This window comes from Phaenicophaeus curvirostris, chromosome 18 (assembly GCF_032191515.1).
Source record: "Phaenicophaeus curvirostris isolate KB17595 chromosome 18, BPBGC_Pcur_1.0, whole genome shotgun sequence".
Lineage (NCBI taxonomy): Eukaryota > Metazoa > Chordata > Aves > Cuculiformes > Cuculidae > Phaenicophaeus > Phaenicophaeus curvirostris.
The window spans coordinates 13526489-13554306 of record NC_091409.1 but is presented as its reverse complement, the minus strand read 5'-3'; the positions used below and the strand labels follow the sequence as shown (position 1 = coordinate 13554306).

General features: G+C 46.0%; 1 protein-coding gene across 1 annotated transcript in view; it reads right to left on the bottom strand.

Annotated features, from left to right (window-relative positions):
* TOX2 (TOX high mobility group box family member 2) overlaps positions 1–27818 on the bottom strand; it is a 162499-nt gene that overhangs the window by 49496 nt on the left and 85185 nt on the right. Inside the window, exon 3 of the mRNA XM_069871763.1 lies at positions 10996–11241. Coding sequence (XP_069727864.1) covers positions 10996–11241 — 246 coding nt within the window. The remainder of the gene's footprint in view (positions 1–10995; positions 11242–27818) is intronic.

Here is a 27818-nt window from a genome sequence, read left to right as displayed (position 1 = left end):
CAGCTGCCTGATGCACTTCAAAAAAGACTTTATGTTGCCTTATGATGGGAGGTGTAACATCGTGCGGGAGCACAAAGACGTGACAGTGCAGTAGAGGTTATGATGCAAATGCAAAACCTTCACTTGCCTTTCAGAGACTCTTCCGCATGGCACAGATCCACACCCACCACATTTCCTTGTTATTCCCAGGGAAACGAGTGCACATTGCAAAGAGGGGAGTGTAGCACAGGACAACAAATGAGTGGAACTTCTGGCACAGGCACCCAGTAGGATGGAAGGAGCTCGATCTCTTTAGGAAAGCCCAAATGCCCTAAATAAGTTTATATGGGCAAGGGTAATTCTGACACTTACTGTTACCTGAGTGTTGAATAATTTTATCCTTTCTAATGTTGACTTTTGACATAATTTCCTACAATTTTACCAATTGTGACAGGAGGGAAAGAGATGTTAGAGACAGAATCATAAAATCATAGAATAGTTTGGGTTGGAAGGGACCTTAAAGATCACCTAGTTCCACACACCCTGCGATGCTCCCACATCCCATAATCTCCCCCAGAGATTTCCCATGCCAGAGCCCAAGCAGCTGGAAAAAGCTCATACAGTCACCATCCCTCATCTCCTGGGGCCAAGATGAGAAATCCTCCATGAAGAGGCAAAAAATTGGCCACCTTGGAGTAGCTCTTTCCCTAGAGCCACATCTCAGACTCCAAAGAAACTGTCTTCCAAATCTCTAATTCATTTTTCAAACCAGGAGGCTTCATATTCTCATTTGTTGGATTTTTTTGATGTCGGCACAATGCATTTTTAACTTCCCCAAGGAAAACTGTTGAGGTGGGGATGCATGATAAGGAGGGGAAAAAATGTTATCCTATAGAACTATACAACCTCAATATAAATGGTTAAAACTAGGCTAAGTAAGAAGCACTCATCTGCATGTCTGCACACTACAAACATATTTTAAGATCAGAATCAGTTTTTAAAGAAGATCCATCCCAAACCTGGAACATATTTACTCCAGTTATTTGCTATTGTTCTTCATGCCATATTATCTGCTGCTGTAATTCATAGATTTTATTTTCCGTTATATTTTTAATTTATATCATGTTTTATTTATCCTACTGTCTTTTATGAAACCTCAAATTTCCAAACTGACACAAGCGTTACACACATAACGTAGACTTCTTATTATCAACATGGCATAGGAGACAAAAAATGACAGGAATAAATCTTAGGTTTTATGTCGGCGAGACGTTCTGCAAAGTAAGTGACATTTCTCAGCAATACAAATTGTACATTAAAAGATAATTTTCAGAACACGATACCAGCTATGGAGTGCAGCGCCATTACGCAAAGCAATATTGAAGCTGTGCTTTAGCAAATGCTGTTTTTATGTTGTACCAGTCTGGCATCAAGATTGTATCAGGTCTTAGGAGTAGATTTTGGAGTGATTAAGTTTACTGTGCACAAAAGCCAGTTATTTGGCAACCTGTCAACACAGCGTAATTGATATTTTAATTACACTACTAATACATACATGCTGTTCACAATGAGCCTCTTCCTTGGTGTCACGCACACCGTGCATTTATAGCGCTGATTATTGCTCCAAAGAAGTTTGCTTAAAGGCAAACTTAAATGCAACTGCTGATATTTTAAATTGCTATAAAAGCAGCCCAACTTAGAATCACAGAATCATAGAATCACCAGGTTGGAAGAGACCCACTGGATCATCGAGTCCAACCATTCCCACCAATCTCTAAACCATGTCCCTCAGCGCCTCATCCACCCGTCCCTTAAACCCCTCCAGGGAAGGTGACTCAACCCCCTCCCTGGGCAGCCTCTGCCAGTGCCCAATGACCCTTTCCATGAAATTTTTTTTCCTAATGTTCAGTCTGAACCTCCCCTGGTGGAGCTTGAGGCCATTCCCTCTTGTCCTGTCCCCTGTCACTTGGGAGAAGAGCCCAGCTCCCTCCTCTCCACAACCTCCTTTCAGGTAGTTGTAGAGAGCAATGAGGTCTCCCCTCAGCCTCCTCTTCTCCAGGCTAAACACCCCCAGCTCTCTCAGCCGTTCCTCATAAGGCCTGTTCTCCAGCCCCCTCACCAGCTTCGTTGCTCTTCTCTGGACTCGCTCCAGAGCCTCAACATCCTTCTTGTGGTGAGGGGCCCAGAACTGAACACAGTATGCGAGGAGCGGTCCCACCAGTGCCGAGTAAATTGTCTTGCAAACGTTGAACACCAGGCAGGGCACAGCCCAACGCAAACAAGAGGTACCATCTGACTTGACACATGGTGCGCGCACCCTTCCTGCCATTATGACAGTTATTTTATGGCTGATAAAGCATCTCTTTAACTAGAGAGACTCCCCTGTCTTATCACGAAGATAGTGACCAGGTCAAGGACAAGAAAGGAAAGATGATGGCAATGTATTTCTATGTTAAAAGGTGCAGCTAGATCACCGTGCGGCGCGGAGCTGCTGCTTAACCGAAAGCAGCAGTTACACCACCTTGGGATGGGACCTGCTGTCCTCCTGGCCAAGCGATGAGTAAGGGAGATAAGAACCAAGTTCACAGCACAAAAACAAAAAAACCAGAGCCATGAGAGACGCTTGTACAACCAGACTCAGAGACACACTCATTGGCTCCCACTATGCAGGACCCTTCCAGCTGGGTATAATGTGGTGCTGGAGTTAAGAGCACATTTTAATGCTTCCCTACATCCCTTCTTATGGGACAGAAAGAAAAGGGTGGACATGAGCACATATCAGTGTCAGCAACACAAAGAAGGATGGAGGGGGAAGAAGAAATCTAGATTGGGGTGTGACAAACAGGGTGTATGGGCATCAGAGCACTGTGTTTTACAGGCAGCAGATCTCCTGTGCACCTCTGGCTATTATTTTGCACCTGTATATTAATTTCCAGTCTTGCCTCTGTAGGCAGTAAGTTCTCCAAGGTGGGAGTATCTCCTTGCTGTAGGGTTTGTACCATGTCAAGCACCTGTGGCTCTGGCCCAGCTATGTATAATATACATGATATTACAATTGTAACAGCATGTAAGGGTAGTATTAACTATAACAACAACAACAATAATAACAGTGATGCAATACTATAGAGCAAAAGTAATTTACAGGTGGATATCACGGAAAATCTCCTAAGGGTGAAACCTCAATAGAAAGCTCAGTAATCCCATGTGACTCATCCTTTGAGAGGTGCCAGGTGGAATTTGTCATAACAAGGCAGGATCCCCCCAGGCAAGAATCCAGCATCGGCTGGCGGAAGGCTGCAAACCTCAGGAAGACCTCTGCTACCTCCCAGGAAACACCAAGCACTCTGTGTGTATCGCAGGTCTCGGAGCACACCTCTGTACGGATATGCCAAAGGGAAATTGGGCCTGAGAGGTGCTGATGACCAAAACCCACATCTGCTTTGCTTCTCAGCTATCACCAGAGTTCACCTGTGTGAAAAATGTGTCGTGACACCTTAGCTTCTCGTATCTCAGAAATGAGATACCCCTGGGTGAACCCAAGGACCAACCACGCAAGCACACTGGAAGGAGCTTGGTCCCTCAGGTTCCCTCTTCTCATGCACGGTCCAGCCCTCGTAAGCTCTGCTGCTATAGAATCATAAAGGTTGGAGGAGACTTCTAAGCTCATCCAGCCCAACCGTCAGCCCAACACCACCATGCCTACTAAACCATGCCCTGAAGTGCCACAGCTGCATGGTTTTTGAACCCCTCCAGGGATGAAGACTCCACCACCACCACCCTGGGCAACCTTTTCCGGTGTTTCACCACTCTTCCAGTAAAGAATTTTTTCCTGATATCCAATCTAAACCTCCCCTGGCCACTTCCTCTCATTCTATCACTTGTTACTTGGGAGAAGAGAGCAGCATCCACCTTGCTACAACCTCCTCTCAGGTAGTTGTATCTGAGCACTCACAGAATTGGGACCCCAGTTCTCTCCCAGCAGCACTTGGCAGGGACTACTCCGAAGCATCTACATCAGCTGTGTGCAAAGAGGGGCTGCTGCTCGGCACGGGGCTTCTACTGGTGTTCAGGATGACCAGAGAGATCAGAAAGGCTCTCTCCCACAGAAGAAGAGGGTCTGTTTTCCCTTAGGGACCCGCATGTCTGCCTGCAGGCACCAGTTCTGCAACGGCATCTCCAGCTCTGTAGTCGTGTCTCTGCGAGCAGAAGCGCTCCTGCTCTCCCCAAACACAGATTGCTCAGCCACAGTGGCTAAAACTTCAGAAAGTAACTATCAATACGTGCTCCTTCCTCAGAGAAAGCGTGGTTTTAAATACATACAAGAACAATTTACTCTTTGATTTGGAATCTTATCTCCCAGGTTCCGACCTGGAGTGAAATTTTATGACCAAGCGATAAAACTCGGGGGGAGACGCGGTGGGAAAGGGGCTTTCAAATGAAAATGCCAACAGATACTTAAAGCCAGAAGCATGTGTGGGTGTTGCTAAATTAAGCTCACTAGTAGGTGGGGCAAATGCCTTAAATGAGTTTGTGAAGGTAAAATAACGTTCATTAAAAATAGAAAAACAACTGAAAAAATATCCTTTGTATTCAACTTCACACTCGTACATCATAATGTTCCAGTAAAAGCCCATTTTCCCTTGAGATAATAAAAGAATTGAATTTTTCCTTATCGGTCATCTATTTTTCTAGCTAAAGCTATTACTCCCTCTCTGCGGTTGCTAGGCAACAAGAAATATTAATAGCAGCTTTTATTAGCTTAGCTTTAGCAGTGGAGTACCAGAATGAGAAAATGGAAAACATAAATGTGTTACATAAATCTTTCAACCTTTCAGGGTTTGTGTTAGTCTCTGTTTTCATAATGATTTATTGAAGTGATGGTTCATTTATGAGAAAAAGGAGTGTGAAATAAGAAAACGGAACATTACCCTGAAGGACTGTTTGAAAATAAATAATTATAGGAGGTGAAGAAAAGCTGTTTAAAACCATTTTTCTGAGTTTTATAAAATTTAAAAAGACATATTTCTTTCATTTATTGCCTCTGAGAAAAACACTAGCAGGGAATTGCAAACAGGGCTCTGTTTAATACAAAGAACCCTTCACATATGGTTGTATCATTACTGTTTTCCACCAAGGGCTCATGTTCAGAAGTTTGGTTTTTAAATACCGAACCATTAATAAGCAGAAAGCCAAATTAGTCAAAATCTAGAGCACACAACACAAAATTGCTGGTGCAAACTTGCTCAGGACTGAAACAAGGGGACTCTGCTAAGTTTTAGTGACTGGTGACACTTTGCTAGCCTGTAGTAGATGGAGCCAGCCAAGCATTGCCCCCACGGCTGCTTTTGCTTGTTTTTTTAATAAGATTCTTCTGATGAGCGTAAACTTGCTCTACAGGTCACTATAGGGAGTATATTGCATTGGGATATAGGTTATTTTAAATAGCTTATTTTAACAGGCAGTGATTTAACATTATTGAAAGATTTATGTATTCTAAGTATTTCAATTGGGCAGCTTGATCTAGTGGGACATGTCCCTTCCCATTGCAGAGGGGCTGGAACTAGATGATCTTTAAGGTCCTTTCCAACCCAAACTATTCTATAATTCTATTTACCAGCTCTTATAGAATCATTAAGGTTTGAAAAGACCTCTAAGCTCATCCAGTCCAACAATCAACATAACACCACCGTGCCTGCTAAACCATGTCCTCAAGCACCACATCTACAGGTTTTTGAACCCCTCCAGGGATGGAGACGCCACCATGTCCCTGGGCGTCTGGTTCCAATGCTTCACCAATCTTTTGTTAAAGAAATTTTTCCTGGTATCCAATGTAAGCCTCCCCTGGCACAACTTGAAGCATAGAAGTTGCGCTGCCTACCAGGATCATGTATTTCCATGATGTAGATAAAAGGCTGGCACATCTAACTTGGCTTTTGTGTCAATATCTAATTGTTTTCTTTCTTACATCCTCTACTGGAAAACTTTCAACACTTGCCAGTTCTGTACAGCCATGTCCAACCGCGTTGCTTACCGCCGAGCACCGTGACTGCTCCTGGGGCTGTACCTGGGGCTATCCAGAGAAAATGCTGCTGTGTTTGATGGGGAGCAGCAGTCTCGGGAAGGATGGGAGCTGGGGAGAAACCTGCGGAGCCAAAAGAGTTGGCCAGGGGGCTGGTCTTGCAATTTGAGGTCCACCACACTTGAGGTCTTCTGGTGGACGCCAGAGAGGGAGCTTCTCCGTGGAGCCCTATGCCATCCCCACAACCATGTGTGCACACCCCAGCTCTGGGAAGGGGCTACTTTTCCTTTCCATTTCTGGCATGGGAAATAGGCAATGAGGTTCCTGCTGCGCTGTTTTACTGTTTTCCTCCCTGTTCCGCAGCAAAGCCCCACAGTGTTCGGAAACAACTATCCAGTTTGCACAGTCGGCCAACTAACACTTCAGGAATTTCAGGGCTGCACTCATCCCTGCTTCTACAGTTCAGCCCCCTTTGCCCTTCAGTCTCTCCCCTCTACATTAGCAGATTCCACAGACAACTGGAAATATACCATTTTTACACCACAAATGTGCTTTTTGTCACTGGAGGGTGTTACTATTTTTCAAACAATCTGCTTTCACTCAACAAACTAAAATGAATAACTTCCAGGCTAAGGCTGCAGCCTTTTTTCACTTGAGTTGATGCTTTAGCTCACTGCAAGAAGAAAAAAGTTATCCCAGTGGGCTCGAGGAAATGTTACTGCCTTTAGAATAGTCACAAAGATCTCTCATTGTGAGATGCACCAGGAAGATGCAGACACGGGGATAGTTGCCAGTCTCTCTAATTAAACACTGCTACAAAGCTCACGTTTGCTCCTAACAGCTGCCACTCGTCCAAAACGATGCTTCTGCCTTGTAAAAATATATAGCTCTGCCTTAACTTCACCTGGCCACAGCAGAGCAGGAAAGGAGCAGGGTGGCTGCAGCCCCACAACACGCACCATGGGAAAGCAGGTGGATTTTTCAGCCCAACCACAGCAATATCCTTTGACCAGGCTTGAGGAGCGCAAAGTTTTGGGGTTTCTGACCTCTCCAAGGCAGTGCTGTCCCCCCAAGCTGAGGCTCCCAGCTCTCCCCACCCCAGTGCAGCACCCAGCGACTGGGCACCATCCCACCTGATAAGCAGAGATATCCCCAGCGTGCTCAGCCGCAATCTAGAATTTATGGAAATATGTTCATGCTGTATTGGAGATTCTTGGGCTCTGACCTTGACTGCCCTTTGTTTCTGTCAAATATGTTTTGCCAAATCCCTTCTGAAATCTTATTTATTCACAGCAGCTCCTTAACCCAGCGGGCACTCCACCTCGCCCACGATCACTGCCCATTCATGGTGTTTCTTTCCCCCCCATCTCCACAGCCCCCAGGGTCCAGCCCCAGTGTGGCCCCAGCCCAGCAGGTCTCCCTGGGGTTCTGAGCAGTGGCTTGTCCACACTGTAACACTGCTGGGATGTTCGCAGTGGGCAAAGCCATTCTTTTTCCAAGGAAAACATCTTTTTTCCTCTTTGATTATTTTTACTTAAATATTTCTATTTCTCAATGAAAATCACATCTCTCCTATTTTCTTTCCCTCCTGCATTAAGAATTTTCTATTCGTTTCTTGTCACCAACACAAAAAAACCCACACCTTCCCCAAGCAGGCCAGCTCTACCTCCTCCCCAGCCTGCCTGCACCCTACTCCATCAGTCCTCCTACCATCATGTCTTCTTCCATCTCTTTGGCTGCTCTTGTCCACCCAGCCCGGCCTCTCCAGCTCCCTGCACCCCACTCTCAGTGTTTGAAAACTCCCTTGACCTCTAAAAACTGCTGGGAAAACAACTGCTGAGAATATAAAGTGATGGAAAGAGCAGGATAATGTTAGGACATCCCAGGACACACCAAAAGGGTCAGCAACCTGCACCCGTATTTTCCTTAGAATCATAGAATCATTAAAGTTGCAAAAGACCTCTAAGCTCAGTCCAACTCCATCGTGCCTACTAAACTGTGGCCCAAAGTGCCACAGCTACACATTTTTTGAGCCCCTTTATGGATGGAGACTCCACCACTGCCCTGGGCAGCCTCTTCCAGGACTTCACCACTGTTTCAGTAAGGAAATTTTTCCTGATACCCAGTCTAAACCTCCCCTGGCACAACTTGAAGCCATTTCCTCTTGCTTCTTCACTTGTTACTTGGGAGAAGACACCAGCACCCACCTCGCTGCAACCTCCTTTCAGGAGCTGCAGAGTGTGATGAGGTCTCCCCTCAAACTCTTCTCCAGGCTAAACAATTCCACCTCCCTCAGCCACTTCTCATATCACTTGTTCTCCAGACCCTTCCCCAGTTCTGTTCCCTCAGACACACTCCAGCCCCTCAAGACCTTTCCTTCACTGAGGGGCCCAAAACTGAACCCAGGATTTGAGGTGGGGTGTCCCCAGCGCTGAGTCCAGGGGGACGATCCCTTCCCTGCTCCTGCTGGCCACCCCATGGCTGATCCAAGCCAGGATGCTATCGACCTTCTTGGCCACCTGGGCCACTGGTGGCTCATGTTCAGCCACTGTCAACCAACACCCCCGGGTCCTTTTCTGCAAGGCAGAAACGGGACAATAATGGGACCAGCAGCTTCCTCCCTTGTAGAGGCACTGGGAGACTTCATTCAGTCTAAGGATAACGTTGAGATATCCCAGCACAAGAGATACACTGAGGGGCTCAGCACCTGTATTTTCCTTATTCCCCTCTTGAGCTGTAGAGGAAAACTCCAGTCCACACTGCCCTCATTGAGTCCTAGCTCACGTCTTCTCAGCAGCTTGAGATTTTTTCATGAGGATGCCTTAAAAACCTCCAAGGCTCAAATTACTTTTTTAGAGGAAGAGTCTAAACAACGTCTAAACATTTTACCTTGAATTGTTTCTCATTTGTCACTGTATTCAGTCCAAAGGCATGGCAGCCAAGGCAGGAAATAGCTACGTATGCAAAAACTGGTACAAGCTACAGCAAAGAGCAGCAGCAAAGAGAGAGGCTCCCAGCTCCAGCATTTGCATGAGCTGCATCAGTCCTGGAAGAAAGACTAAACCTTCACATGCCTCCTCCGCAGCACTCAGGGGTTTAGAAGATCATAGAATCATAGAATGGTTTGAGTTGGAAGGGACCTTAAAGCCTATCCAGTTCCAACCCCCCTGCCATGGCCAGGGGCACCTCCCACTGGATCAGGCTGCCCAAGACTCCATCCAACCTGGCCTCGACATTGCCCCTCAGTGGGAGATGTTTCCTTCCCGTGGGAGAAGTCTGATAGCCTAGAAAAAAAAGGCTTTGACATCAGTGTATGGCAAGATTTAATTTTGACCTGAAACAGCAACACGGTTCACTCCCTGATCTACTTCCTTTGCTGCTGGGACCTCAGAAGATGTATTACAGCTCCAAGAGTTTCCACTCAAAACTAAACAGTTTCAATTCACTACTGGCTGCAAAATTCAGGGTTCACCGGATTTTTTATTTTCGTGGTAAGGGGCAAACAAATCTTAATCTCTCTATTCTAAGTTTACAGCCCACTAAGCCCCCTTCTTATCTTCTCTGGCTCAGTCCTGATTTATTGTCACGATGCTGCATTTGTAAAACAGTACCATAAAGTAAGAAAGAGAACATTTCCCAAGGACTACTCAAAAATAAATTATTTCAGATGTACAGAAGCTGCTGAATAAATCCCACTATTCTTGTTTCTTTAGGTATTTTAGAAAGTGATTTATAAGTGCAATATCACCTCTCAAAAATGAGACAATCAACACAGGATAAAATTATCGTGTTATGAAAATAGGGGTCAGGCAAAGGGGCTGTGCTTTAAATTAAACCAGGGAAAAATATTTCACCTGAAATTGACTCTTTTTGTCTCAGAAATGAATGTTTTAATCACCTAAGAACCTAAAAGATAACTAAGAGGCCTCCTAAGTAATATTTAAGTCCATAGAAATGTGTTCAATATTGATGGGCAGAATATGATATTTTTCTTCAACATGCTAACAATGAAACTCAGAGACGCAGCAAGACTTTACAAAGCCTTAGGATTTTCCTAGACTAAGAGATAATATTCCATTTAAATATTTAAATATCACTACCTTTCAGACAGTTATCTATTCAAGCAATCAACACCAAATGTGCTCCAGCTAGCACAGTGGCAGACTCACAGGCATGCTATTTAACTAAAATTAACTCTGTTTGTTATTGATGCCTTCCAACAGCACCCATGAAAATCAATGATCTTAGAGAGAAACAATGTAGAAAACCAACCATGGGGCTAAATCTGCTAAAGAGGAAAATATTATTAAACTGCAACAGCATTAATTCAATACCACTGTCAAAATCAAGTCACAACCTTTCCTCGGTGCTGCTGACACAGAAGCGTCGTAAGGTCTAATTAGCCCTGAAGTTTCTTCCCAGAGCTGCATTTTATTTCATTATCCCTGCCTTATTTATTCCTACAGAAGAGTCATTCGAAACTTTGCAAGGTATCCCCTTGCCACAGCACGAGCCAAGAGGCAATTAGAGTTTGCAAGTGCAAGAGGGATTCTGTTCCCCTTGAAATCAATAGGACAGCTTTCTCCTCATGGAGCATCCACGCTTCTCCAGCTGATGCCCCTGGGACCACCCTGGCAGTAGGACACGTGGGAGATGGGCTGGGGGTCAACTTTCACAGGGGATTGGAACATGCACACTTCGCTCAGTTCAGTGAGGATATTACATACCCAGAGGAAAATAGGCTCCCTGCTCTGGAATGGTTAATAAGACTCATGAAAACATCAAACTGGAAACATAAAACACAGGTGACTGCACTGTCTACCACTGCACAACAACCTTGGTTGGCAGCAGCGCAGCAAGGTTGGGTTGTGGCACCGGGCTCTTCCCAACCCCCCATGCAAATATCTCATCAATAACATCCTTCTACGCAACTGAACTCCTAACATGAGATACAGAGCAGCTTTGGTGAAAAGTCGTGAGAAGAAATAGTCACTGACCGTGGGTAGCTGGCTGGAAAGAAGATGCCCATCCTGACTCAACATGTTGGAGACCATGATGGCCGGCAGGTCCATGTTCTGGTAGGGGTATGCTGGTATCAGGCTATTAGGAGGAAGGCTGTGGCACAGGGAGTGATATCCAGTTTCGTGGTCCACCAAGTGCAGAAGGGACGGGTCGGGGAGATTAGGAGGCGTTATGGGAGGGATCTCGTAGTCTTCATTATTCTCATTCTGACTGTTGTACGTCTAAAACATAAAAAAGACATTTTGCGTTGTGATGTTGCCTTGTTGCTTCAGCAAAAGAAAAGTGATTATTTGTGTAAGAAAAACAAAAGCACAGACCAGTGAAAATGGTTTTATTTTAATGAAAAAGACATCTCTAGTCCCCAACACCAGCAGGTTGCAACTAAATAGGAGCCAAGTAGCGAGTCCATCAGGGACCTCATGGGTCCCTACACACCTCAGATCCACCTGGAGCATCTCCACTGCTCTCCTCTCCCACCCTGCACCCCTCTAGCACAGCTTTCACTTGCCAAAGCCTCAGCAGAAACCTCTATGCCTGGATTGCAGTCAGCTGAGCTGTGCTCACAGAGCCCGTAACCATGAGAGAGCAAGGCCACTTCCCAACCAGCTGCTGCACTTGTAAGTCAAAGCCCTCTCTGGAAACCCAGCTCAGCTCTTACAGTATTGACAGTTTGTGTTTTCAAGAGTTTTTATAAGAGCTACCTTCACAGAAATAACAAGTGCTTGGGAACAAAATTCATAGAATCATAGAATCCTGGTACAGTTCAAGTAAGAAGGGACCATAAAGCCCATCCAGTTCCACCCCTGCCATGGGCAGGGACACCTCCCACTGGATTAGGGGCTCCAAGCCCCATCCAGCCTGGCCTGGAACATCTCCAGCGACTAGGCAACCTGGGCCAGGGTCTCCCCACCCTTCACATTTCTTCCTAAGATCCAGTCTAAATCTTCTCCCTTTCAGCTCCCGTTGATTCTTCACAAAACTCTACAGAGAATTCACAGCCAAGGAGAGAGAGATTTGCAAATACAGGCATCACATTTCTCTAAATCCTTTAAAGCAAGCCTGCATGATTCCACCACTCACAAAGATTTGTCCTTCCTCATACCCTCATCCAAATTTTACATGGACAAGCACTTCCTCACCTCCCTACCAACACTCCATCGAGGTGACCAGGAATGCACAGAGACAGAATCACAGAGTCACTAGGTTAGAAAAGACCCACTGGATCATCAAGTCCAACCATTCACTAAACCATGCCCCTCAGCACCTCATCCACCCATCCTTGAAACCCCTCCAGGGAAGGTGACTCAACCACCTCCCTGGGCAGCCTCTGCCAGTGCCCAATGACCCTTTCCATTAAATTTTTTTTCCTAATGTCCTAATGTTGGAACTCCTTGTGCTCCCTGTGTTTTCTGGTGGCTTGTTAACCTCTAAGCATTCTGGTTTATATAGAGAATGAATATGTTATAGCACCTGTGCAATTGTTTTCACTTCAGACAAAGCCATGTTCACTTCATAATGTAAGTGTGAATCTATCCAAAATTATTAATTATCAAAGCAGAATATAACGAGCCTCTGGCAGAGGAGGCTTATTCTAAACATCTACTGTTTCACGTATGATTATAGCATATGAAATTCTGATTAGCCATAGTACTCTACACATGGATTTTAAGCTAAATTTCCCAGATCACCTAGTTTCATGGTTGGATTTTGACTTAATACTTGATTTAAAGAGCAAAACCCCAGATGTGGGCAAAACCACTTAAGCACTGTAGGCTTTATTAATCCATTGCCCCAGAGCTCACACTCAGATCCATGCTCTTCATCACCCAGAACTGCGAGGAGAAAACCCTTAATAGAAGAAACAAACCCCTATATTTAACCAGAATACAGAAGTCAGTGGGAGAGGCAGCGGGGAGCAAGGAGGTATTTGTGGATAGGTGGAAGGGCTCCCAGAGGGATTGCTTCGGCATTGCCTGGGGGAGACGCATCCTTGTGGGGTGTCAGAGCAGGGGCTCATTCCCACCTCATCTCCTTGCTGGGGCTCCCAACAGCTCAGCCTCCAACCCCTACCTCCCCCTTGTCCCATTGCAAAAAGAGGCAGAGAAAAGAGCAGGCACTGCATTTCCCACCCGATCCTTCACGTTCGCCTGAGATTCCCACTGGCTGAGGAGAAACATGAGTATGCAAGAAATTCAAGACAGAGCCTGGGCTGAGACAGCTCTGCACCAACAGTTATTGTTCGGGGGAAATTCAAGCCCAGCTATTTTTCCAGCCAGCTTCTGTCTAGCAGCGGTATTATAGAGGGAAGGAAGGGGGCTGAGAGGATGTACACAACAGCAGACAGATAGATCCCATTTAATATGTCTAGTATTTAGGTTTCCATTTGGGCTACGCTCTTCGAGGTACACCGATTCTTTCCCAGTTATTTAAGAGGATTTCACTCCATGCTTTAAGGAAAGGGATTTAAATAAATCATTGCACAGCAAACTTGTTCCTCCAACTGGTTTATTTTGATATCAGGTATATAAGCAAGTGGCTTTGCTGTACTTAACGAAATTATGTAAAACCCACTCAAAGTTTCCTAAAGCTCTCTTCAAAACTACAAGTTCCTTGTGTTGCTGCAGAGCAGCTCACCGAAGGGCTTTGAGGTGGTTTTGTAAGGAGCATGAAAGCCCCGTCACCCTGCTCACCCCCCCTGCACGTTTCTGCCTCTGCTCTATTCAGCCAGGGGAAAAAGAAGAAAAAAGACCTGTTTAAATCACAAATCTTTCCGAATAGTTACAGTATTGTGCCGACATATCAAAATTACAATCAAAGCCGTACACAATCAAAATCAGATTAGACAATATCCAATCAACATAATCAGACCCGGCGCCTGCCAGCTCTTACACCCTATCGCTACAAACAATTTTCCAAAGCAAGGCACGTTTATTCGATATATGTTTAAAATAGATCGCTAGAAAGATAAGGAAGGGAGATGAGACAGATAGGCAATGGGAGGGGTGGGAAAGGGGGTTGATTTATTGTCACACACGGTGCCTATTGACACATCTGAGGCGAGGTACCTGTCCCCACAAAGGGTGGTCTCACACTGCCTGCACAAAACCCATCATCTCAAACCCTTTGCCAGTAACACCCAACACCCCCTTCTGCCACCATGTGGGCTACACCGCAGATTATATTTTCTATTCTTATGTTAATTTGAATTAAACAGCCAATTATATGTTATAAGGGTACATTACAAATTAGATTAGGGAGCCGGTCTGAACCCATTCATCCCACCAGGACTCCAAATGCAAGTGCAGAGAAGCTCGCTCTGTTAAAAGGCTGCCCATTATGGCACACAAAAACCCTGGAAGATCTAGAATTTTCCACTGTCAAAGAGATGACAGTTGTTGTGATTACACATTATTCCTCTTCAACTTCAAACACTGAAATCAGCTGAAACAACAAGTCTCTTCTTGCAAGCCCTCTCTCGGCTCACGCTGCAGGGCAGATGGGTGAGACCCCTGCTTCTGCCCGCAGTGGGATGGAGCAACGGGGTCAAACCAAGCCCTCAGTGAGAGGGGATGGGTCCCTTTCTCTAACTCCCTGCTTGCACATCTCTGCACCTCGGCTACAGGGGCTGAGCAGCAGGGCCAGGCACCAGGCAAGGACAAAACAGCCCTAAGCACAGCACCGGGCTATGTCCCATGCTTGCACACTGATGCCACAGGACAATTCTTCCTTTAGAAACCCAAGTTTGAACTGGGGTCCCTGATGAACGGTCTCTGTCCGCCTGCAGAGGATAGAGGGATGGAGGGGAGGGGATGGGGGGACATGAATAGATGCATCCATCTCACTACGCTCATGCAATGCAGCTTCTCTGCCACCCCATCATCATACCTTGCCGGGCCACAGTTCCCTAGATCCACAAGGGGGAACACGGAGGAGTCAGTAACAGGGTCTGGCTCCCAGCAAAGTGACACTCAGGCCACATCCAGGACCAAGAGGAGTCCCAACCACATTCCTGGCTGCTCCCTCCTAGCTCAGAAGCAGAGGACTACAGACACACTCTTTGCATCCATTTAAGAGGAAAGTCAGAATGGCTCAACCCATTCCAAGAGTTTCCTCCTGGGAGGACAGGAAAGTGCTGTCCTTTACAAAAGACTGTACAGCCAGCCAGGACCATCTCTTCACTGCGTGCTGCTATTAATCGCAGAGGACATGACTTGACCAAAGACCTGGGAAGCTTCTTACCAGCATGGCAAATGTCCAGTGACCCCAATTTTCCACCGAGTCATGTTCTGCGAGGATCCAGAGTTGCAGCCAAGCATTGATTCGGGGAAATATTATTCACAGTGAGAAGGATAGAGATTTGCAGTATTATTGCAGGTAAATATTTGCCCTGTCAAATAACATTCAATAGTAAATATAAGCCTAAGAAAGAACATTTATTCTTGGTAAGGTACAAGGAAATACGTAGGCTGGTATGATCCATCCCACCCTAATCATCCAGATGACACAAAACACCATGGACTCTGTACCGTCCCTCATCTACTAACTAGGCTTTTCCTGCAGCTAACATAAGGGCTTACTACCATAGGAACGTGACTCTCTAAACACTTCAGAGATTAAATGGGTCTACGCAGACCAAAACCAGCCAGGCAGGTGTGAAAGTGAGGAAAATAATGCTAATTGTGAGGTTGAGAGGTATAATCAGAGGCTACACCTTGACCTCCTGGTGTGCACGAAGAGCAGGGAGGACACGGAGGTTACAGGCTGCCTACACCATCCCACAAGCATCAATGGCAATCCCCACCATCCCACCTGAGCCCACCTGGACAGCACAGTTTGAAAAGGGGCTGCAGAAAAACAAACAGGTGGTTTGTGGGGTATCTAGATGGCACCCAAGCTGGATGATGCATTGGATCAGGCCAGAAGCCAGATAAGCACGTTGCTTTTTCACACAGAGGCTTTCCCTATTTCTCTTCTGTACATACAAAGGGATTCACCACATGCTGGTGTTCACAGGGGCTGCAGGGCACGCCGGGTTGATCTTCGGCTGTTTAAAGAGGAAAAGAGTCTAAACACAATGAAAAAAAAATTGTGGTGAATGGAGGTAAATTCAGTTGGCAGCAAGTCAGAGGTTGTGTTTTCCAGGGCTCAGTGGTGGAGCCAGTCTTGTTCAGTATCTTTATCCATGGTCTGGACGAGAGAATTGAGTGCACCCCCAGTCAGTTTCCAGATGATACAGAGTTGTACGGGAGTGTTGATCTGCTGGATCAAGGGAAGGAAGGTTCTACAGAGGGATCTGGACAGGCTGGATCGATGGGCCAAGGCCAATGGGATGGGGTTCAACAAGGCTCAGCGTTGGGTCCTGCACTTGGATCACAACAACCCCATTCAGCCCTCCAGACTTGGGGAAGAGCAGCTGGAAAGCTGCCTGGGGAAAAGGAGCAGGGGGTGCCGGGCGACAGCAGCTGAACATGAGCCAGCAGTGGCCCAGGTGGGCAAGGAGGCCACCAGCCTCCTGGCTTGGATCAGCCATGGGGTGGCCAGCAGGAGCAGGGAAGGGATTGTCCCCCTGGGCTCGGTGCTGGTGAGGACACACCTCGAATCCTGGGGTCAGTTTTGGGCTCCTCACTCCTGGAAAGACCTTGAGGGGCTGGAGCGTGTCCGGAGAAGGGAATGGAGGTGGGGAAGGGTCTGGAGCACAAGTCCTGTGAGGAACAATGAGGAACAGGGGCTGTTTAGCCTGGAGAAGAGGAGGCTGAGGGGAGACCTTATCGCTTTCTGCAGCTCCTGGAAAGGAGGTTGTGGGCAGGTGAGTGCTGGGCTCTGCTCCCAAGCAGCAAGTGATAGGGTGAGAGGAAGTGGCCTCAAGTTTAGACTGGATATCAGAAAATATTTCTTTACCAAAAGGGTGATGAAGCATTGGCACCGGCTGCCCAGGGCAGTGGTGGAGTCTCCATCTCTGGAGGCGTTCAATAAACATGAACACTTCAGGACATGGCTTAGTGGTGGACTTGGCAGTGCTAGGTTGATCTTAAAGATCTTTTCCAACTAAACAATTCTGTAAGTGAAAACAAAAGCTTCCTGAAGGCAAGCCACCCAGTATTCCCTTGAAAGCCTCCAAAGTGCTCTCTTGCCACACATCCCTCAGCACAGGCATGATCTTATTTGCAAGAAGTGGGTTATGATACATTTCTCCAGCATGTGAACCACAGAGGTCTTCTGCTCAGCGCAAAGCACTAAATCCGTGGGGACAAAAACGGTAGTTCAGGTGGCAGGAGAAGGTGGAAGCCACTTAGATGTTGCAAAATCTGCAGAGAAATGCTCTAAGTTCAGCAAGGGATATGGCCCAGTGCTTGCTGTAGGGTGACCCGAGGGGCTGTGGGCAGGGGTGCAGACCCCCTTTTACACCCCTTCTCCAGAGGGGAATGCCCAAGGGCTGCACTCGCACCTGTGATTCCTAAAACTCTGTGCCAAGAAGTGAAGTAGTGCTGATTTTCTGCATCAGCAGCTCTGGGTTTTAGGAATGGAAATTGATTTGCCTCATCTTCACACATGGAGATCCAGCACGTGAAGAGCAGGGCCAATGAATTACTTGGGTAGAGTTGGATAAATACTGTAAAGAAGTATTTATAAAGTCAGTCACATACAGTCTACAAATTGTCTTTGAAGTGTTTCCAGCCCCTTCTACATTAATTTTCACATGCTCAGGGTTCTGACTATGGGGATGTGGTTGAAAAGGGGAAAATGAGTTCTTGCATGAACATAAATGAGCTCTGGAAGTGTCTGCATGATCTTCAGGAAGAAGCAGACACATCAGGGAGGTTGGGAGCCCAGCAGAGCAGCAGGCAACCTGCAGGAAAGCTGGGCTTTGCCTACCTCTGTGCTCCTCTTCCATACCTGTAGTACTGGGTATTTAAATCCCAAACAAATGTCGGTTCACCCAAAGAGTAAGCACAAACCTCCACATTCTAGTTTCTCACCACTTCCTCCTATCGTGCAGGCACTGCTCTGCACGCTACCACAACCAGCCTCCAGCTCAACCGCAGTGCTACTGCATGGTTTCACCCTTGAATGGAGCTGGATGGTCACCTTCTAACTTTCACAGAGTCATAGAATGGTTTGGGTCAGAAGGGATCTAATAGATTAACCAGTTCTACCCCCTGCCATGGGCAGGGACACCTCCCACTGGATCTGGTTGCTCCAAGACCCATCCAACGTGGCCCGGAACCCCTCCAGGGATGGGGCAGCCACCACTGCTCTAGGCAACCTGGGCCAGGGCCTCCTCACCCTATTCGTGAAGGAAGTCCCTCTTATGTCTAGTCTAAATCTGCCCCTCGTCCTATCACGACAAGCCTTTCTAAACAGTCCCTCCCCAAAAAAAAGAGATTACAGTCAGTTTTCATACTGTCCAAGCTGCACTTGACCTGCATCACCACTTCACCAAAAAAAGCAAAAAATAATAGACTTCTATGAAGATTTATAGCAAAAGAAATCAGTGCTATTGTAGGATTTTTAAAAGGCTCCCAATTCCCTCTCTCCCCCCAAGATTTTTTTTAAATCAGTATCTTATCCAGAACTGGAATCCTGTCAAGAATAGCGGATAGCAGAGAACTATAACTTCTTATTATGTGTACAGTGATTTTATGAATTCAGTGGGGAATGAAATGCAATTTTGTCAGACTTGTCTGTGTTCATAATGACCAAGTCAAATTAATCATCGTGGATAATACTCCTGTGTCAGCCATTCAAGAGATTTTTTAATAGAATTTTTCTGATTCATGTCTTGCAGTACATCAGATCTGTAGTGATGCAGGCACTTCTAAAAATCAGTGCAATTATGGCTTCTTGTTGGCCTGTCATTTTCCTGGAATAAAAATGTCTCTGCAAAAGTCATATACTGTACATAAACCAAAATGGAAAACAAAAATATAGTTACAATTAGACTTGATTTTCTCTAAAGATTTAATATCTTTTTGAGGCCATTATTTACAGGCAATATAAAGAGCTACAGTGCATGATGCTGGAGATGGATTGGTTTATCACAATACAGAGCGAGTTTGTCCTGGTTGTCATTCTCCCTTTGATTGCCCTGTGAGTTAGTGGGTTTTGCAGGCATGGGAACAACTATCCCATAGAACAAACAGGGGAGAGGTAATGGTCCCGCAGTCAAATTATTGTGTTTATTAAAAATGTATCCAGGAAAGCCCACACAGATCCCCAAGGGCTCTTGTTCAGGAAAATCTCTGGTTCAAGAAAAGGTTACAGTTACCATAAAGGCAGATATACATGCACAGAAGCAGCAGAGCAGCATGCAATGGTACATAAAGGATTCGTAATGCTGTGTTTATCCTCCTGGGGAAGACAGAGAGACAGACCTTGAATTCCTCAGTGACACAGACAAAAATGAGTTTTGGAAGTAGTTACCCCCAGGAATAAAGAAGAAGAAAAATGTAATCTAGCTCAGATATCTCAACCTTTCCCCCTTGTATCACAAGGCAGCAATTGCCTGGTAAGAAAGTGCAGGGAAGGATGCTCTCAGAGCCACAGCACATCCCAAAAGAGTCCACTTGAACCTGCTGGGACAACTGTCCCACCAGATCCACCTTTCTCATGCCACCAAGTACATCCTCGGGAGAAAAGTTCTCAAAACCACTTGCAGGGAGTAATGGAAACCCGTGACCAGATACTACCCTGCCAAGAACCCAAACCCATGTAAACAATCAGACCAGCAGTTTATCTGGTCAAATATGCTCACCTACAAATTACCCAGCACAGGCTAGCATTGTGGAGGAGATCTAAAAATCCCTAGTGGGCAATTACGGAAGCTACTCAGAGAACAGAATAATTCATCCCTCCCTTTCATTTGCCTCATCTGGTTTTAACCTCCTTCCACCTCCTTGCATCTCTATTACATTCTTGACATCAACATTTAGCAGCAGGAAGTTACCCAGGCTCCTTGCAAAATTCTCCCAAACCTACTGCTTTGCAGTTTTACTGTTACTTCCCTGAAACGGCATTTTCATGAGTCAGAGTGTGTCCAGGCATCACCCCCACGCATTCCTGATCCATGCTGGGGTATTCACATTATGGCACACATGGAGGTGTCCCACCTGGACCCCTCAACCCCAGCTCTGGAGGTTGAACTCTGGATGGCAAACCCACATTCCTATAACAAGGACCTTCCAAACAAGCAGATGGGATATTAAGGCTCACAGTCTGCTGACAGTGCTTTCAGAAGCATTCAATACCGGCTTACGCAAACGTCAGCAGTAACCAGAGCTCCTGAAAACCTTTTGTGGTGTCTTCATAAGCAGAGACAGGATAGTAAAGCATGTTTGATGCATAGTTGCTCCTGGAACATCCATAGCTTCACCTATGTTTTAGTCACCTACCCACACTGATGAGAAAACCGATTTATTTCACTACATGTTTCTGTGGCTATTCTTCCCTATTTTTTTCACATCAATCATAGCAGTGCTCTGCGGAAAGCTAGGAGATGTGCAAGCTCTGCTCAACATCAGCAAAGCGTACCCTCCGTTATCTGTCTCACAATCAGCCTCTTTAAAATTGCTTACAATGATTTTGGCCTGTTTTTAAAATACATGGAAGGGACTGTGCATCCAGTGAGAGAGGAGCCAATGGGGATCTAAAATTAAACTGACTGGGCCAAACTAATATAACCCTCTTTCTTTTCTTTCCTAGTATCTCGCCTGGAAGCGAATACAAGGAATATGGTAATATTCTATTCAAGAATATCATGCATTTCTGGGAATTATTTGAGGAGTACAGATTTTACATAATTGCCTTTTTTGTCTCATGGCATATTGAACTTGCATAATAAGATCAGTGCACTTCACAGAAATTCATTGTTGAACTGTACGGATTTGGTATTTTGTGTGGAGCCAAGGGTACATTATATAATGATGTATAATGCACTGTAAGCAGGTCAAGAGATAAGGCAGCCTGAAAACAGTAATGGAGCACAGGCAAGGAAGAATTAGTAAAAAGCACTCTAAGAAATTAATTCAACCTGGCTTCAGTCAAGCAAGAAGGACCCAGAGCAGGAAGGAAACTGTATTCTGTACCATACTTGTCCCCTTTCGGTTTTCAACTTGGAGAGTATTTATTTCCCTTATGGTCAAAACTGAGGGTGTGAGGTTAAGGGATTAAAAAAGCCTTTGTGGTACACTTCGCACGAATGCTTTGTAGTGAGTATTTCAGAGTTTTATCTCAAAGGATAAGTCCTAGCCCTCTGCACACAGCCAACAGAGCCACACTCTGCAAATACTCCTTTACCTAGACATCGGCAGCTAGATCCTCCAGCAAAGCTATAATGGCAACACAACCTATCTTGAATCAAGTTGTTTGGTTGTTTTTTTTTCCTAGATGTGCCCTGATTACTTTGTTGACAAATTATCAAAGCCCTGTGCGGTCTTCCCACCCTGGGGCACATCTGCAGCCACCAGCAAGATGTTATGACATCCATAAACAACTACAAGTACACTACCAGCACTATTTATTATATTTTCCAACCTAGTTATTCTATGATTCTATGATTATTAAGAACCTCACAAAGTTCAACCAAGGCAAGTGCAGAGTCCTGCACCTGGGGAGGAACAACCACCCTGCACCAGTACAGGTGAGGGGCAGCTCTGTGGAGAAGGACCTGGGAGTCCTGGTGGGCACCAAGCTGACCATGAGCCAGCGATGTGCCCTCATGGCCAAGAAGGTGGATGGCATCATGGGGTCCATGGAAAAAAGTGTGGCCAGCAGGGCAAGGGAGGTTCTCCTCCCCTTCTACTCTGCCCTAGGGAGGCCCCATCTGGAGGTCTGTGTCCAGTTCTGGGCTCCTCAGCTCAAGAAATTCAAGGAACAACTGGAGAGAGTCCAGCAGAGGCCACAGAGATTATGAGGGGACTGAAGAGTCTCTGTAATGAGGAGAACCTGAGAGGCCTGGATCTGCCTAGCCTGGAGAGGAGAAAACTGAGAGGGGATCTCATCAATGCTGATCAATATCTAAAGGGAAGGGGTCAGGAGGATGGGGCCAAACTCTTCTCAGTGGTGCCCAGTGACAGGACAAGGGGCACTGGGCACAAACTGGAGCATGGGAAGTTCCACCTGAACATGAGGAAAACTTTCTTTCCTCTGAGGGTGCCACAGCACTGGAAGGGGCTGCCCAGGGAGGGTGTGGAGTCTCCTTCTCTGGAGATATTCACACCCTGCCTGGATGTGCTACTGTGCAACCTGCTGGTGGTGACCCATTTGGAATGGATGAGCTCCAGAGGGACCCTTCAACCCCCACCAATCCAAGATTCTGTAATTGCAGAAGCAAACACTGCAAATCCCTTGCTAGAGCCTAAAGGGGCAATCTGCAATTTTCTCCTAAGTGTCCTACACTGCCCGTGGTTTTCTCTCATCACTATCCACATGCACTCTCTTCCCATACGTAACCAAAGTGCTTAACCCCAGGCTGTCCTTTTAGTCCTCAAACAAATCTTCACAGCACTGCAAGTGCCAATACTGCTTAGGATCCAGTCCAAGACCACAAAGGCAGGGTAAAGCTGCTCTTCAACGTAACAGCTCTTGGCATTCTTGCCTACAAAAGTGAGGGTATCAGCCAGATGAAATCACAAACTGGGTCAGTCCCAGTATGTTTGCTCAATTCCTGCTTATTTAATGTTTCCAGCCAGGCCAGCGGCAGCAAGGATCAGGGCAGCACCTTCGAAACCCAAAGCATCGCTCACCACATAAGTGCTCAGATTGGAGCCCACAAGCTTCCAAAGACAGAGTCGAGCCCTCAGAGCAAATTGACAAGAAAACTACATTTATTTAAAAAAAAAATCCAACAGAACTCCCTATTGTCCAGATTTGATGTGTCTGATTAGCAGGAGAAAGGTAGAGATGTGGGGAGAGCTTGCATAATGTGGTGCAATCTAGCACCTCCCCCAAGGTGCCCAGCTGCTGCAGAAGCAATTTCACAGCTCATCATCCATTATGAGATTAAAATAATTTTTTTTTCTCCCGTGAAGTATTAATAAATTGTGCAGGCAGACCAGCGTTAGTGCCATTTACACAAATGGTAGTGAATCACCCACCTAGTTATTTCTTAATGGATTGAGTATCTGTGTTCCTCCTTATCCTGTAATTTAAAAAAAACTAAATACACAAACCTGTTTATTTGTCTCATCAGCCCCCAAGCCAGGTTTTGCTAAGCCTGGGGAGACCCAGACAATAGCAGAGCTGCTGCTTCCCATGGATCTGCCCCAGCACTTTATAAAAGAACAATACCAGAACATCCCCATCCATCAACATGAAAGGGGAAATGCACTACAAAACCAGCCCAAGCTGTCGAAATCCCTCCCCGAATTCACTTACTTTCCCTTCTGGGGGCAAAACTCACTGAGGCATTGCTGACATAAAGCATCTTCCTTGGTACATAGAGTGAAGATGTAAAGCCATAGTCAGAGCACCACTAATGGCTCTTTGAACATCTCTGCTTTATTACGGTATCAGACGAAGCAGGCATGTTTAATGTTTAAACTTCCAACGACAAATGCCTTCAGCAAATATGTTTTATGTATTTATTCAGTGCTTCTTAAGAGCCTGTCGCCTTAGCAGCTGAGGTGCTGCTTACTTTTTTTTTACCCCCTGAATTTTATTAAAAGTGGGACCGTATCAATGCTTTGTGAACTGCCACCTTCTTCTCTCCCTCTCCCCTCTTTATCCCCAAGAGAAGCTTGAAATCCTTTACCTGTCCATCCGCTGCAAAACATTCCAGACTGCCAGGAAGTTGCCGAAATGGGAAAAGGAAATTAACTGGAATCAGCAGTGCAATAAATCAGCCTCCCACATTATCTTCAAGACCCTCAGCCCTAAAATCTGGCTCCAGCACACAGGAGAAGTGCCAAAGCCAGATACCTCTGAGTCAGCTTTGCCAAGTAAAGGTTGAGATGAGGCAGCAAGAGCGTCTACCTGGTTTTAGTCAGAAAGAGGGGAGATTTAGATTAAATTTTAGGAAGAAATGTTTTCCTGTGCGGGTGGGGAGGCCCTGGCCCAGGTTGCCAGAGCAGTGGTGGCTGCCCCATCCCTGGGGGTGTTCCAGGCCAGGTTGGATGGGGCTTCAAGCAACCTAATCCACTGGGAGGTGTCCCTGCCCAGGGATGGGGTTTGGAACTGGATGGACTTTAAGATCACTTCCAACCCAAACCATTCTACGATTCCATATTAAAGATTAGCTATGGAATCAGGATGCCTCACTCCTTGTAGATCCTAAATATGCAGAACTCATCAGCCTGCCAGTTCTCCCAGTCCATGAGATATCAAGATAATCACCTGGGATCTCTACTTCCTTTGCATTTACTGAGCTTCTAGCACCACAATTACAAGCCTTCCTCCATAACTGTGAGTGCAAGAATTTTATTCATGTACTCACCCACAGCAGAAGCTGTCACGTCACAAAAGCACAAAGGTGCCGGGGCTGTTGGGGAAAGCACAAAGCACCAAGAGACTCATGACAAAATTGCGAGAACTGCAACATGGTGCATGGCCAAGAACCAAATCCCCAGCAGAGGTGTGAAAATCTCAGCCTTAAGCCTCCAATATGTGAATTTGGGGAAAGAAACAGATTCTATCTTTAACAATTTTAACATTTTTTTCTTTAATAAAAACAGGCTTATGCATGGTATCTAAAAAAAGGCAAAACACATATTGCTGTGATGGGCTCATTGATGTTCTAAATCACCGATACTCATCAAACACCTTTCAAAGCATTAAGCAACCTGGGCCAAATGAAAAGCTAGTGTAGGTACCATCCTTTGAGAAAGAAGGCAAAGAGAAAACCATCAAACCGACAACCAAAATAGCAATGCTTCCCTGAAGTAACAACAACTCTCCACCCAGAAGAACAGCTGGGGCACCGAGGGGCTGCTCACAGCCAGGAGCCTGTAGCGGTGATCACCTCCAATGGGAGTGCTGAGAAAGGACTGTTGTAAGCACTAGCAGCTCTACAGGCAATGGATGGAATTTGTTTAAACAAGGAAGATGAAGGTGCAAGAGGGCTCACATCAACACCAACATGACCTTTATCACATGACCATGAGGGACCCAACCTACCACACAAGGCATCAGGTTGGAGGCACTTCATTAGCAGCTGCGTCCAAAGAAAACCAGCCCCGGCCATCCAGAGGCCAAAGCAACTGAAACACTTCATTCATTAAGCACCTGGAGAGCTTTTTCTATTATTTTTACTACTTTACAACATGCCAAGTCAAACCTGAATTGTTCAAAGGGAAACAGGCAGAGGTGAAAGAGCAAAAATGAGAGGAGATACTAATGGAGAGGTGGAAGATTCTCTGAGCACAACAGAGCTGCAGGTAACAAAGCCAAAACATCAACCCCATTGTAAAAATTCAATGTACTCAAGGGTTTCAGCTGCCACCTTTCAAACTCAAGCACACACAAAGCGTAGATGATTCCACAAACCTGTGATGACTCAGAGCTGAGTGTTTCTATTGCCAATACTGGTACAAAACCTGCTACCTCAACGTCCTGCTTGATGCTGCCAGAAAGTATCATCCCAGTCTAGCCCTTAATATGATCAAAATCATAGAATCATAGAATCACCAGGTCGGAAAAGACCATCAAATCCAACCATTCCTATCAAACACTAAACCATGCCCCTCAGCACCTTGTCCACCCATCCCTTAAACATCTCCAGGGAAGGTGACTCAACCACCTTCCTGGGCAGATCCTTTTGAGGAAGATTATTAGAGAAGCCTGGCTACAAGCTAAGATGCATCAGCTTCACCATTTCTCCTCCTATGCCTAATCTTGATAGCAAGTAACAGGAATCGCTTTCCAGACTGGAACAACGTGAGGCAGAAGTCGGCAATCAAGGATCACATGGACAGAAGTAAAAACACACAAAAAGAAGAGAGCGGGTGTCTCTAGCCTGCACAATGCAGCACATCCTTGATGCAGAATTCTGGAAACCAGGAGAAGTAGAAGAATCACAGTGCATATTCAAATTGCAGTGTTTCAAAAATTAAACACAATAGCATGAGCTGCTCAAAGAGCTTCAGAATTTTCTGCATTCCCATTTTTTTGATCCCCAGCATCTCTGTCTGAGCATGATAAATTAATTCCTAAACTTGCACTCAAGTGCCCAATAATTTCAGTACTTTCCTTGCACTCTTCACTTGACATTTCATGACTAATGTTCTTGGGGAAAACTTAAAGGCCTGAGCTCACAGTGTTTTGTGAACTAGCCCTTTGTGCATGCAAACCCACACATGACTGGCCTCATGAGGAACAGGCCTTATGAGGAACGGCTGAGAGAGCTGGGGGTGTTTAGCCTGGAGAAGAGGAGGCTGAGGGGAGACCTCATTGCTCTCTACAACTACCTGAAAGGACGTTGTGGAGAGGAGGGAGCTGGGCTCTTCTCCTAAGTGACAGGAGACAGGACAAGAGGGAATGGCCTCAAGCTCCACCAGGGGAGGTTTAGGCTGGACATTAGGAAAAAAATTTTCACAGAAAGGGTCACTGGGCACTGGAACAGGCTGCCCAGGGAGGGGGCTGAGTCACCTTCCCTGGAGGTGTTTAAGGAACGGGTGGATGAGGCGCTCAGGGACATGGTTTAGTGATTGATGGGAATGGTTGGACTCGATGATCCGGTGGGTCTCTTCCAACCTGGTTATTCTATGATTCTATGACTGCACACAGAGCCCTGCATTTGTGCAGGGAGGTGGAGGAAACATCACCTTTGCACAAGCATCACTGTTAACTGCACCTGCAAGAAGGTATGCAAATAATCATGTAAAAATACACAGTTTTCAACCTCCTACCACTTGGCTGAGCAAATATCCTGCTGATTTTACGGAATGGGGCTCCTACAGCTTTGCTATATTTAATGTAAATAGAATCATAGAATAGAATCGTAGAATAGTTTGGGTTGGAAGAGACCTTAAAGATCATCCAGTTCCAACCTCCTGCCATGGGCAGGGACACCTCCCACTGGATCAGGCTGCCCAAGGCCCAACTAACCTGGCCTTGAACACCTCCAGGGATGGGGCAGCCACAGCTTCCCTGGGCAGCCTGTTCCAGTGCTTCACCACTCTCATTGTGAAGAAATTCCTCCTTACGTCTAGTCTAAATCTGCCCCTCTCCGGTTTATACCCATTGCCCCTAGCCCTATTACTTCAAACCTTTGTAAACAGTCCCCCTGCAGCTTTCTTGTAGCCCCTTCAGCTATAAGGTCTCCTCGGAGCCTTCTCTTCTCCAGGCTGGACAAGCCCAACTCTCTCTGCCTGTCCTCGTACAGGAGGTGCTCCAGCACTCTGATCATCTTTGTAGCCTCCTCTAGACCCTTTCCAACAGCTCCATATCCTTCTTATGTTGAGGATTCCAGAACTGAACACAAGACTGCAGGTGAGGTCTCACAAGAGAGGAATAGAGGGGCAGAATCCCCTCCCTCACCCTGCAGGTCATGTTGCTTTTGATGCAGCACAGGACACGGTTGGTTTCTGGGCTGCAATCACACATTGCTGGCTCATGCTGAGCTTCTCATCAACCAGCACCCTAAGCCCTTCTCTGCAGGGCAGCTCTCAATCACATCATCCTCCATCCTGTATTGAAACCTCCGGTATTTGCTTCCAAAATGCACTAGGAATTGCTGCAGCATGGGAAAAGCAGCCCCTGGCTTCAAGTACGAGCCCTCAGTGCCACATAGGTGTCTGGTTTTGTTTAGAAGTCATCTGGAATTCTTAAAATACATTTGCTAAATTGTCTTCCAGAGACTGATGAC